Raw genomic sequence first — 14,384 nt, 5'->3', positions numbered from 1 at the left:
TAATAATAATAATACTATTAATAATAATTATATTGCTAATAATATGTAATATTAATAATATTGAAGATGATTATAATTATAATATTATTAATGATAATAATAATATTACTTTTACAATAATAAAAATTAATACAAATGTTAATAATGATAATATAACATTTATATGTTAACTTGTAATTAAATTCAATATATTAATATTATATATAATATATAACATATCTTGAATATTTAATACTTATACATTTTATATATTTATTACAATATACATATGATATTTATTATGTATAGAAATTATATGTGTGTGTGTGTGTGTATATATATATATATACATACATTTTTATTTACACACAAGATTCGTGAATCGTCGGAAACATTTGAAGTTAAATGAAATCATATAAAGATTTTTGTTTAAATTTTGCCGGAAATTTTTGGGTTGTCACATTATACCTTTTAGTTCGACTCGAATTGCATTTCAACGACATCATTCTTTAGCCACAAAATAATTTTACAAATTAAACGCAATAAAATACATTGAAAACCGAACTTCCGACGCGAAGCGAGGGTTCAACAACTAGTTTAAAATAAAAAGGGGTTATTTTAAGCAATCCAAAATAAAGCCCAACACTAGAAAGTCCGTCCACTTCCGACTAAAAAAAAAATATAAGATAAATTAAAGTCCTAAATAATAAATAAATAAAATAAATAAATTCATAAATAATAAAAAGAAATCAGGAATCGGGTTGATCGATCGATCATACACCAAACGGGTTTGCCAACTGGGGTTTTTTGTCGACCTGAATATTATTTGAAAGATTCTTATTCTCACAATCTGCTACTGCTTTCAATTTCGTTAATCGATCAGTTTCACTTCAAATTCGATCCAATTAAGATGCCTTCACGAAGGAGAACCCTTCTCAAAGTCATCATCCTCGGTGACAGCGGGTCAGTTGTTTTTATCATCATCTAATTGATTGATTTTAGGGTTATATACTTGATTAAAGTTTGAATCTAATTTCACTGTAAGCCGATCTCGATTACATGATGATAACAAAGTTTGATCTGACTTTGAATTATGTACTTTGATTTGCGGTTTAGGTTTACGGATATTATTATTAGATGGTGTATATTGATTGATTGCATGCACTCATATGTAAACCGATTACTTTGTTTAATACTAGTTTGTTGTTTTTTGTGTGATGCAGGGTTGGAAAAACATCCTTGATGAATCAGTATCCTTTATTATGTTAATTTAATATTATTAATTAGGGTTTATTTCATTATTTGTTTTCGACAAATATCTTACCTTCAATTATCTTATTTAATCTAAATCTATGGGTTGCATTTGTTAATTGCATAGGCTTATTGCGTATTTTAGAAACCAAAACACACTTTGAAGTTTTTGTATACAGGAAATAAGAGCATCTCCATTGCATTAAACTCTTGAGGTTGTTTGGATCGGTGTGAATTGATTATGGTTAATTATGTAAATACTTTGTGTCGAAAAAATTAATTGTTTTTCATGTTGTATCTATCACTTTGGTAACTCTCATCCAGACACCCTTAAAATTAAAATTCTGGAATTAATTGGTGAATATTAAATCTTTAGCAACTAAAAGTTTGTTATTGGGGAAAATTCATTTGGTCCTTAATATAAAATTTTAGATACGTGAACAAGAAATTTAGCAACCAGTACAAGGCAACCATAGGTGCTGATTTCTTGACTAAAGAAGTTGAGTTTGAGGACAGGCTGTTCACTCTACAGGTTAGTCGGTGATGAACTGCTTTATTGGTGATCTATTTCTTTTTAAAAGCAATCTAGATTTGGTTTCTAATGTTTGATTGAATTGTTCCGTCTCGTAGATAGGAACTCGTAAGTGCTGTTTTATTTTGGAGTAATAACTTTGTATATTCTTAGTACGTGAATAGTATAAAAATCGAGTAACTATTTTTTCGAATCTAATGCCTATTGTCCGCTTTTTTCAACTTCTTTTACTATGTTATACCTTCAAACCCTCTCAGATTAGTGCATAGTTAAGAAGTAGCCTTTACATAAATCATGAGCTTGAAGGGCGTACGATGATTAATTTGTATGGGTGATGCAGTTATAACTTATAACGTGTAATTTGGGTAGCTAGTATTAGTTCCGTACTTACAATGTGTAAGAACCATAATAGTTGTTTTTATTTTTTGTTTGGTTATTTTCATCGTACTTGGGTATTTACTGCTGATAACATGTTGTTGATCTTTGCTACAGATGTATATTTGCTCGTCTTGCTTTTATTGACATTAACACGGATTCTTTTTTGCATATATAATGCTTATAGACCACTTGCTATTTTTAAGAAAGTAAATATGCTTTAGAAGTGGAAATCTCCGCCTATATTCATTTTTGAATGTGTCAATTTGGGTTATATTTCATTTCTGGCTGTCAAGACAAAACTTTTAGCTGATAACATTAACATATCAAATGGGTTGAATTCGTCGAAAGCAGACTGATGTATCCCTCAATGCTTACAATTTGTTAAATATTTCTGTTCCAAAAGTATTACTGTATTTTTTAATAAAGAAGAATATCATTATATATTATGCTGTCATTTTTTAACAAACTAGTTATTACTTCATACACAAGTATTAAACAATTAAATAAAAAGTGTTTCGTGTCAATTGAACCAACCTCGCCAATCTGCCCAAACCTACCCAATTTCTTCTACCATTTATATAACCTGTATCATTTATTATCAGCTATCATTTATAAAGCTGAAAGCAAAATGTTCAATATTCTTATACAAAGTCAGATAGCTAACGTAGAACATGAGTTTTTTTTTTATCTAAAGCGTGTGCTTAAGCCTCTTCTGAATTTTCCACATAGACGAACAAAACCAAGCAACCCAGTGGTCTGATCGTGTTTGCAAATGGATATTTTTGTAAACTACCTTTAGCTTTCATTTTCTGCTGATTTTCTTGAAGTTGGCTGTAATCTAAACAAGTAATGGATTTTATGTTTTGCAGATCTGGGATACGGCTGGACAGGAAAGGTTTCAGAGCCTTGGAGTTGCTTTCTACCGTGGTGCAGATTGCTGTGTTCTTGTGTACGATGTGAATGTGCAGAAGTCATTTGATGATCTCAACAATTGGAGGGAGGAATTTCTTATTCAGGTAAACTAATAGCATAAGAACATGGAGATCAGATTTAAATGTATCGTGAATGTAAATCATCAATTTAGGGCTTGATATTTAGTCCACAATTTGTTTTGTGAACTAATACAAAGTTGTAAGAAATGTGTTGCAGGCTAGTCCTTCTGATCCAGATAATTTCCCGTTTGTGGTTCTAGGCAACAAAGTTGATGTAGACGGTGGCAACAGTAGAGTGGTATGTATTATCACTCGGACTCTACATTTGTCACTTTTGCGTGTTTTCCTAAAGTAATTTTGTTTGTTATTACCGTAATTAATAATACAGGTTTCTGAGAAAAAGGCTAGGGCTTGGTGTGCCTCGAAAGGGAATATTCCATATTTTGAAACTTCCGCCAAGGAAGGAATCAACGTTGAAGAAGCTTTTCAAGTCATAGCTAAGAATGCCTTGAAGAGTGGTGAAGAGGAAGAAATGTAAGTTTCAAAGCTTTTATTATGGTATTTATATTACATTAAATATTATTTAATTTAATATTTAATAATACATTATGATTATGATTTGACTGGTACAAATTACTGCATTATTATGTCGAGTATGTAACCCTAACATTGATTTTGTTTATATTTTGGCTGTGTGGAAATCGAAGATACTTGCCGGATACCATTGATGTAGGAAGCGCCAGTCAACAGAGGGCTTCCGGGTGCGACTGCTAGAATCAATCACCATTTTTTTAAACTTTGTATCTTCTGTGTACTATATACTAAAAACATCTTTGTTGCGTTTTGGTATTCGTCTGTGTGGATGGTCTAAATTTGGTTTGATGTTGCTTTTGTGGAGGCCGTGTTTAACCTATTATTGATGCACATTCTATTTTAAGTTGATGTTAAAAGTGTGACCAGTTAATGTTTTTTTTATGTGTTCGGTTTGAACATTGTTGTTACCTATCGCAACTGTTATGCTTTCAGCGTTTGTTTGCCGCGTTGTTGGATTATTAGTAGCAACCCTCAGATCATTAGTAGCAATTTGTGAATGTGGATTATTTTTGTGGATTTTGTTAACGACGCCTTTAGGGTTTTTAACAAATAGAACTTACTGTTGACTTTTTTACGACGGTTATTTAATTGTACAAACATTTTTTGCGCTTTAACGACAAGGAAGGGTTGTCGTTATCAAAATTCTATTTTAATATATCTACGCATGCTTCTCTTGTTAATGGTTTCTGCAACATGATGTTCTTGTTTTATCTACTTGATCCACATTTCATTACTCTAATAACGAACTTGAGCATTGGTTTCCTGGGTTATAAACATATGTAATCATGTATGACTAATTCACATGACCATATATATTTGGGGCGTGCAAGCTATGTAATCGTTCATGGCCCGATATTCAAAAGTGGCTTAACAAGTATAGCTCAACATTACATACCTAGATCCATTTTGATTTGAGATTACATTTTCACAACTGTTATTTTAATTGATGTTTATTATTTATGACATTTTATTGAACTTATTGTTGCTTTATATGAAAAACCTACGTATATAAAAGATTCATTTTTATTTATTGTACATGGCTCATAAAAATGACAAAATGACCCGCTACTCGAATTACAAAGACTAAACATTGGTTCTAAAATCTAAACTAAGTCATTTTGAATGCAAACAATAAAAAAAAAAAAAAAACGTGGTTAATTATTGTATACAAATCAACCACACGTCCAGTCGTCCACAGTCACACGGACCATACCTAGTTTACTATAGATGTTATCGGGTCGGATCGTCGGATCCACCAGTTAAAATTTTTATCGTAGATGTTATCGGGTCGGATCTCGGATCTATCAGGTAAAATCAGAAAGCTTAGGTAGAAGAACATCGTTCCGCCCCTATCTGTTCTCTCCTTTTCATGTGCAAAACCCGAAGCAAAACAATAACAATAATAATGGCAGCTTCCGCCCTATCAACGTCCTTCACCTTCTCCAATGTTTCTCAACACAAACAGTTTTCTTCTACCTCACTTTTTTCTCAAAGGTCTTTAATTATTCAATTTAATTCCATACATGTATACTTTATATATCACTCTTACTCACCTGATTCTTCTGTTTCAAATCTAAGTTCTGTTTACTTTTCCGCAGAAGCTCAAAGTTGAAATCAATAGTCTGTGTGCTACCGAGTCCGTATGGTGATTTATCTAACATCGGTATGCTTTGAATTGAAGAATTATTGTTAAATAAATTTAGGATTTCTGGAAATTTAGGTATAGGTTGATTGTGAAGCAATAGATATGCTTTTTTAGCTTTGAAGTATATGTGGTTTGAACCTAGTTATAGGTTCGTGATTATTAAATAAGATATTATAGTTTTGTATTAAATTTTTACTATATGTTGTGTCGACAGGGTTATCGAGTAAAGCACAAAACTTTGAGTTAACACATGAGGATATGAACTTACTCACTCCTATTACTTCAAGGTTTAGCTTCTATACTTCTCTTACACTGTTTTGATTTTATGCTTATCTATTTCACATGTTATCGACAATTATCATGATGATAAATAGACATGTAAGCACGATATTTGTAAGAACTATTGTAGAAAGGATATGGCATATTAGTTAGCACAAATTGTGAAGCGGTTATATGCGGGATCAAACTGTAATATTATCTGCCAGTTTTATGCACTTGGAAGTTGCTCGCTCATATATAGCTTTGGATAGGCTAGAAAATTTGCTTAGGCCATCTGCTCTGAATTACAATTTCTCATACTGTTCCTGATTCCTTTTTTTTTTCCTTCTTTTTTTTTTTTTTTTTTAATTTAAATCAAGCAGTTACAGTCCAGTTATAGCTAGAAGAGGGGCTCCTCCACCTATTATGCCAGCTGTCATGACTCCAGGGGGACCTTTGGATCTTTCTACCGTATTATTCAGGAATCGTATCATTTTTGTTGGCCAACCAATCAATTCACAAGTAGCTCAGCGAGTTATATCACAGCTTGTTACATTGGCCACAATAGACGAGAATGCAGATATACTGGTTTGGTTAATTACTTTTAGTCATGTTTGCTGCAATGTTTAACATAGCTCTTCTGAAAGGCTGCAAATAGAAATGGGCGACTTCGGCAGGGTTAAAAGATAGTTTGGGTCGAAACAATCACTTCTTTGTCCCTCTCTTAATGATAAAACTTTGAATAGATAATGTTTCCTATGATTATAAATAAAATACCATTTGCATTATTATACTAAAACTTTTATTGAAACAAGTTTAGGAGTAGTATGTTTTGAGAAGTAGACTTTGGTGACTTAACCTGTTTGACACTTTGACCCATCTTACCCGTTTGTTTTACAACACCGACTGAATCTTTGATATCATAAGTAAACGGGTCAAATTTCCCCCTTTTTAATAGTTACAGAGTACAGAACTTCAAGTATTCAATCCTTACAGCTCTTGTTGTCTTCCCAGGTGTATGTGAACTGTCCTGGTGGGAGCACCTATTCTGTGTTAGCAATTTATGATTGCATGTCTTGGGTAAGATTGAAATTTTTGTTTTCATTTCTGTTCGACTGTTTGTGAAATTAATTTGAAGTTATTCGTTCATTTAGCTGAATATATTGAACATATAAAGTTGTGTCATTCGTAAACAAGAAGATGCAATTGTTAAGGCTAGAACCTGCCTTCTATCAGAGTAGAACCCTAATCGATTATCAATCACAAACAAGCAAACCGAATAATAAACACAGAATAAAAAAGAACACGAGAATTATAGTGGTTCGGTTTCTAGGTGAAACCTACATCCACTTTGGAACTAGAGAGTATTTTATTAATTTGGAGGTGATTATTTACAAGTACAATGAGAGACTATATATAGACTAAGAAAGAACAATAAAAGTCGGCCCAACCAATTAGGGTTGGCCAGACCCTGACTTGGTCACCAAGTAAACTCCTGGGCCGGTTCTTATTGGGCTTAAATACCGAAGCCTACATCTCAACAATCTCCCACTTGGAGGCTTCGAATAACATCGATCTGCACTCTTGTACTTCTGCAATGCAAGACTCATCTCATCCCTTCTCTCTCTAGTTCCTGCCTTCTCTTCAATGTTCCTGAAGGCCAGTTGAAGCTATGCACAGCTTCAACTTATCCAGCGTTACTGGTTTGGTGAACATATCTGCCGGATTCTTTGAACCTGGAATGCTCTCCAGATTAAACGTTCCCTTGCTTATCCGTTCTCTGATAAAGTGATACTTCATGCCAATGTGCTTCGTCTTAGCATGATAGACTGGATTCTTTGCTAACTTGATTGCGCTCTCATTATCACAATATAAGACAAATTCTGTCTGTTTGCTGCCCAGTTCTTTCATGAATGTCTTCAACCACACTAGTTCTTTACTGGCTTCAGTCAAGGCCATGTATTCTGCTTCAGTAGTAGATAGAGCCACGCTCTTTTGAAGCCTAGACATCCAACTCACTGCTGTTCCTCCTATAGTGAATACATACCCGGTGGTGCTCTTGAAGGTATTATTGCATCTACCCAAATCTGCATCAGAATAACCCCTGAGAGTAGTATCCCTGCCCTTGAAACATAACCCAACTTTGGGAGTACCCTTTAAATACCGCAGTATCCACTTCACTGCTTCCCAATGTTCTTTCCCCGGAGCTGACATAAAGCGACTAACCATCCCAACTGCATGTGCTATATCAGGTCTTGTACACACCATAGCGTACATTAGACTACCCACTGCGGATGCATAAGGAACCTTAGCCATTTCTGCTTTTTCTACTTCAGTTTTAGGAGACTGATGTTTAGAAAGCTTTAGATGACTTCCCAACGGTGTGTTTCTTGGCTTTGTAGACTCACCATTCATTCTGAACTTTTCAAGAACCTTCCGAATATACTTTTCTTGAGATAAAGAAACTGACCCATCTTTATTCCTGCATATACTCATACCGAGAATCTGCTTAGCTGGCTCGAGATCCTTCATTTCAAATTCTCTAGATAATTGCTTCTTCAAATTGCGAATTTCAACCATATCAGAACCTGCAATTAGCATATCATCGACATAAAGAAGCAATATAATATAGGAGCTCTTGAACTTCTTCAAATAACAGCAATGATCTGTAGAACTTCTCGCGAATCCTGTCTTCTCCATGAAATTATCAAATTTCAAGTACCACTGTCTAGGAGCTTGTTTCAAACCATACAAGCTTCTCTTTAGATTACACACAAGACTCTCCTTTCCTTTGACACGAAACCCCTCTGGTTGAGACATGTAAATGTCGTCTTCAATGTCGCCATGCAGGAAGGCTGTTTTAACATCCAACTGTTCTAAGTGTAACTTCTCGGTTGCAACCATACTTAGAACCAATCTGATAGTCGTCATCTTCACTACTGGAGAAAAGATTTCAGCATAGTCGACTCCTTTCTTTTGTTGAAATCCTTTGACAACTAATCTTGCTTTGTATCGTTTAGAACCATCCCCTTCATCTTTGACTCTGAAAGCCCATTTATTCTGTAAGACCCTTTTTCCTGGTGGTAACTTGGTTAACCTCCAAGTTTGATTTTTCAATAAAGATTCCATCTCGCTTTTCATAGCCTGCTCCCACTGGAACGAATCTTTCACCTTCATTGCCTCAGAATAACTTTCTGGTTCCCCATTTTCTGTCAAAAGAAGATAGTTGACTGTTGGACTAAACCTCTCTGGCTGTCTTGTGACTCGTGTAGATCTCCTGACCCAATTGGACTGGTCAGATTGTGATGGGGGCTGTGGGGTCTGCTCATCATCAGAATCTGAGCTCCCACTATCTGAAGTCTGCTCGTGATCAGACTCCGAGCTTTCACTGTTAGGAACTCCCACTGGAACTTCAGTTTCACACTCTGGAGTTTCCCTTTCATCTTCTCTAGTTGTCTCTGTGTCAACCTCAAATTCAACTGATTCTTTTTCTTTTGGTGTTGAGTTGAAATCCTTGTACAATTCTGCTTCATTGAAGGTGGCATGTTTACTTCTGATAACATGTTTTCCCTTGTTATCCCATAACCTGTAACCCATGTCGTCTCCCCCATAACCAATGAACACGTACTTCCTTGCTTTTCCATCAAGTTTGTCACCATCTTTATTAATATCATATGCACTGCACCCAAAGATTTTTAGATGCTCATAACTGATTGCTTTACCTCTCCATTCTTCTTCGGGTATTTTGAAATCAAGCGGAGTTGATGGAGAACGGTTGATCAAATAAGCGGCAGTGCTTACTGCATCAGCCCATAGAGTCTTTGGTAGCCCACAATTAAGTCTCATGCTACGTGCTCTCTCATTTAAAGTGCGATTCATTCTTTCTGCAACTCCGTTTTGCTGTGGAGTACCTGGAACCGTCTTGATCATCCGAATACCATGATCAGCACAATAGTTAACGAATTCGGTGCTGATGTATTCTCCTCCATTATCCGACTTCAAGCATTTTACCTTCAAATCACAACATAATTCAACAGCAGATTTCCATTTCTTAAAAGCTTCAAATACATCAGATTTATTTTTAAGAAAGTAAACCCATACCTTGCGTGTTGAATCGTCAATGAAAGTAACATAATAGCGTGCTCCTCCCAATGAAGAAACAGGAGTAGGCCCGAACACATCCGTGTGTACTAGCTCCAACTTCTGAGTCTTTAAAGTTCTGCCTGCTTTTGCAAAGGTGACCTTCTTCTTCTTTCCTAGAACACATGACTCGCAAAAGTCCGATTCAACTCTCTTTAGACCAGGAATTTTACCATTAGACACTAGCATTTTCATTCCTTTGTCACTCATGTGACCTAAACGTTGGTGACACTGACTGGTTAAGCTTCGATCATTGGAAACTGTATTTACTTCATTAGCTGGAACTTCTGCCATATAAAGAGTGCCTCTCTTCTTACCCTTGGCTATTACCAAGTTCCCCTTTATTACTTTCCACTGACCTTCACCAAATAGCACACTATATCCTTGATCATCAAGCTGTCCAACAGAGATTAGTTTTTTCTTTAGGCCAGGAATAACTCGGACATTTTCCAAGGTCCAATTAGTGCCCAAAGAGGTCTTCAGCTCTAAGTCTCCAATCCCTGTAATGTCAAGAGAATGATCATTAGCCAAACGAACTTTACCAAGGTTACCTGTTCGTAGATTCTTCATCAAATGTGGACTTGGGGTAGCATGAAACGATGCTCCTGAATCCATAACCCATGCATCAACTGTATTCTCAATGCAGCAAACAAGGACGTTATCATAATCATCTGTTGCAACTGCAACATTAACTTCCTTTGGCTTTGATGATGTTACTGGCTTAGTGCACTGGTTTCGGAAGTGTCCAGTCTCCTGACAATTCCAACATTTAATATCATTCCTCGTTCTCGACACACTCCTCCTTCTTGACTTTGACCTGCCCCTGGTGGTGTTACTTCTGCCTTTTCTCCTACCCCTCTCTTCTGTGCTCAGCAAGTTTCCTGATGGTTCTCCTGAACTCTTTCTTCTTATATCTTCTCCAAGAATAAAATCACGAATGCTCTCAAACTTTAGCTTTGAGGACTCTGTGGATCCACTGATAGCTGTGACTGAACCTGACCAGCTTTCAGGTAATGAAGATAATAACAAAAGAGCTTTAACTTCGTTATCAAACTTGATATCAACAGACAATAATCGAGAGATAATATTGTTGAAGTTATTGATATGGTTTGTTACCGAAGCACCTTCTTTCAACCTGGTGTTTACGAACTGTCTGATCAAAAACACCTTGTTTGAAGCAGACGGCTTCTCATACATATTCGATAAGGTCTTTATCAAACCATGTGTAGTGGTTTCATTCACAATATTAAAGGCAACACTTTTTGTCAACGTGAGTCTGACAACTGCTAGGGCTTTCCTGTCAAGTGTTTTCCACTCGTCGTCTTTCATTCCTTCTGGTTTATTCTCATTCAAGGCATCGATCAGATCCTTCTGACATAACAAATCTTCAACCTGCATCTTCCACCACCCAAAATCTTGCCCATCAAACTTGTCGATTTTGATCCTTCCTTCTTCTGCCATTGTAAAAAAAAATAAAAAATTATTGGATCTGAGAACAACAGCAATCTGATCTGTAACAGTAGCAGTAGATCTGTAACATTAGAGTCTGGTGACGGCTAGGGTTGATCTGGATCTGTAACAGCAGAGTCTGGTGGCGGCTAGGGTTGATCAGCAGAGTCTGGTTGCGGTTAGGGTTTAGCACCTGCAATCTGATCTGCAATCTGATCTGTAACAATAGTCTGGTGGCGGCTAGGGTTGATCAGCAGAGTCTGGTGGCGGCTAGGGTTTAGCACCTGCAACCTGATCTGTAAAAAACAGCAACAACAGCAGCAGCGACTGGATCTGTAACAGCAACAGCTATGATTGACGGCTAGGGTTAGAACCTGAGCTCTAGATACCAGTTGTTAAGGCTAGAACCTGCCTTCTATCAGAGTAGAACCCTAATCGATTATCAGTCACAAACAAGCAAACCGAATAATAAACACAGAATAAAAAAGAACACGAGAATTATAGTGGTTCGGTTTCTAGGTGAAACCTACATCCACTTTGGAACTAGAGAGTATTTTATTAATTTGGAGGTGATTATTTACAAGTACAATGAGAGACTATATATAGACTAAGAAAGAACAATAAAAGTCGGCCCAACCAATTAGGGTTGGCCAGACCCTGACTTGGTCACCAAGTAAACTCCTGGGCCGGTTCTTATTGGGCTTAAATACCGAAGCCTACATCTCAACAGCAATAAGTTTGAACGGACTCACCTTCTATTTTTATTTTTCTTCATTTACCTTCTATATCCTTTACCTTTAAATCTAAGTTTTTATTTTAATATTAATATCAATGTCTTAACTCCCTATAGATAAAACCTAAAGTTGGCACAGTATGTTTTGGAGTTGCTGCAAGTGAAGGGGCACTTCTTCTTGCTGGTGGAGAGAAGGGCATGCGATATGCAATGCCAAATGCACGTATTATGATACATCAACCCCAAAGTGGATGTGGGGTATGCCTCAATTGCTGCTTTTTGTTTATGCATGTGCATGATATGTTCATACTTCATATTTGATAATGATGGATGTATCATATGATTACAACGACAAAAATGATGTTTTTGCTTTCTGCTTTGATTTTGTAGGGTCATGTTGAGGATGTAAGGCGTCAAGTTAACGAAGCTGTTCAGTCTCGCCATGTCAGTATATTTTGTTCCATTTGAATTTCCACTATCTGCTTGTCTTCTAATTTTATTTTATTTATTTATTTATTTATTTATTTTTATTTTTTTGAAAAGCGTCTTCTAATAACGTTGGTATTTATATATCTTATTATCATGTTAACTTAACTGTGCAATAACAGCAGTATTTTTTATATTCTATTTGATTTTAGATATAATATAACCAGACTGTCATTGTTTATGCAGAAAATTGACTTGATGTATTCCGCATTTACTGGTCAACCACTGGAGAAGGTGCAACAATACACAGAGAGGGACCGTTTCTTATCTGTTTCCGAGGTACCTTTCAAATGATCCATCATATGTTGTGTTTGCTTCCCATTTCTCCCACCCTCTATTCCCAAAATGGAGACAACGTTTATCGTCTTTAGTTCTAGAAGTTCGTTTATCACATATTAAACCTTTAACCAGAAACTAATGTTTCTACCTATTTTTCATCTTTTAAGAGGAACCCACCTTTTAGAAGATGTAGTTAATCCACTGTCAAATTTTTATTAATGTGTCACCTTGGCACTCTATAAGACGAAATGGGCTCTTCATGAAATGGGTAAAAGGAAACTGGTTATATGGGTTGAAAGCTGCCAAGACTTATTATTATCTAGGAATACAATCTAGTCTTTATATTCATAAACTCGAGTGTATATGTGGTAATGTAGTTTTTTTGATCTTATTCAACATACTAATCGAATATAGAAGGTTACATCGACACATTTCACCCTGTATAAAAAATCGCATGTGTTATACCCCGTTTGATCTGTTTACCACCTGCCATTTTTTCGCGACTTTTAATTGGGATGAAATGATTTCAGATGGAGGTATGAACTAACCAATTGTTAAACCCTCATATTTTTTCTAAATTTGCAGGCTTTGGAATTTGGACTCATTGATGGAATACTCGAAACTGAATACTAAATTGATTAATCTTACAATTATCCGTGGAACATTAATAGATGATTAGGAAGATGTCACTTTGGTGATTTGGCAAATGGTATGTCTGCAAGTTGAAAGTCCTGTACCATTTATGAAAGCTTGATTCAAGAAGATATTTATCCACTCAAACATTTGTAATTTGTTATATCTAGTGGAGCCTTCTTTCTTATTTTTTGAACGATGTTAAGGATTTTCTTCGACATATGATTTTTTTTTTTTTTTTTTTTTGAACGTTTGAAGTATATTAAAAACAACTAGCAAGGAGCTAGAGGATTACAAAGGATGGCTCAGCCATGAGTTCCAGTTACAAGTAAAACTATAGAAGATAGCCAAGAGAAAGTGGTAAGTCGAATCTTATCGAACATATTTCCTCTCCTAAAATTAAACGTGCCAAAATACAATCGTTTCTAAATCGCCAAATCCACCATAAGGTAGCCGTAATAATGGCGTAAACTTTCGCCTTTTTTGCAATTGGACTTGAAAGGAGATCACACCATTGAAAAAGATCCTCAACCGTAGAGAAGTTGGGCCATGGAAGATCCATCCACGCTATGATGAGCTGCCATAGAGAAGAAGCGAGACTACACTTGATGAATGTTGGTCCCTAAAAGGTAGTCGGTCAAGGATAAGGCGCCAAATGAATATATTCACTTGATGAATGTTGGTCCCTAAAAAGTAGTCGGTCAAGGATAAGGCGCCAAATGAATATATTAACTTTGATAGGAACCCACTTTTCCCATCTAGTAGCATGGTCAAAACAAGCCAGGTAGGAGTTGATCAACAAGATTCCCAATGAGGATGTATTAAAGCCACTGCCAAGAATATTTGACATATAATTCACCTGAAAGTTATGGTATCCAAAGTACAGTTATTTAGTAATGTAGTGCTGATTAAATGATCAGTGTCTTGATTCTCATTACTATTTCCACTAATAGATTGGAAGGTAGGAAGAATGGTCAGTAACAAGGTCCCTTCATTAATTAGGAACCCATCTTAGGATTTTCTTTTTGATCAGGGTTAACAAAGTAACTTTTTTTTGACACAGAAAAAATCTTAAAATCACTATATGTTTTTTTT

The 14,384-nt window shown here is 35.6% G+C and overlaps 2 protein-coding genes across 2 annotated transcripts; both read left to right on the top strand.

Moving 5' to 3' along the window:
- Positions 1-706: 706 nt before the first annotated feature.
- On the top strand, positions 707-4,047 carry LOC139845425 (ras-related protein Rab7). Its single transcript, XM_071835685.1, has 7 exons — positions 707-942; positions 1,203-1,229; positions 1,663-1,762; positions 3,010-3,156; positions 3,290-3,370; positions 3,461-3,606; positions 3,780-4,047. The coding sequence occupies exons 1-7, from the start codon at positions 890-892 to the stop codon at positions 3,844-3,846; spliced, it is 621 nt and encodes a 206-aa protein (XP_071691786.1). The 5' UTR covers positions 707-889; the 3' UTR covers positions 3,847-4,047.
- Positions 4,048-5,011: 964 nt separating this feature from the next.
- Positions 5,012-13,479, top strand: LOC139839715 (ATP-dependent Clp protease proteolytic subunit 6, chloroplastic). Its single transcript, XM_071829853.1, has 9 exons — positions 5,012-5,160; positions 5,265-5,329; positions 5,526-5,598; positions 5,953-6,157; positions 6,584-6,649; positions 12,009-12,149; positions 12,282-12,335; positions 12,564-12,656; positions 13,242-13,479. The coding sequence occupies exons 1-9, from the start codon at positions 5,036-5,038 to the stop codon at positions 13,287-13,289; spliced, it is 870 nt and encodes a 289-aa protein (XP_071685954.1). The 5' UTR covers positions 5,012-5,035; the 3' UTR covers positions 13,290-13,479.
- The last annotated feature ends 905 nt before the right edge of the window (positions 13,480-14,384 follow it).

Source organism: Rutidosis leptorrhynchoides, chromosome 4 (assembly GCF_046630445.1).
Source record: "Rutidosis leptorrhynchoides isolate AG116_Rl617_1_P2 chromosome 4, CSIRO_AGI_Rlap_v1, whole genome shotgun sequence".
Lineage (NCBI taxonomy): Eukaryota > Viridiplantae > Streptophyta > Magnoliopsida > Asterales > Asteraceae > Rutidosis > Rutidosis leptorrhynchoides.
Note: the sequence above shows the minus strand (reverse complement) of the source record. Positions and strands in the feature narration are given on the sequence as shown.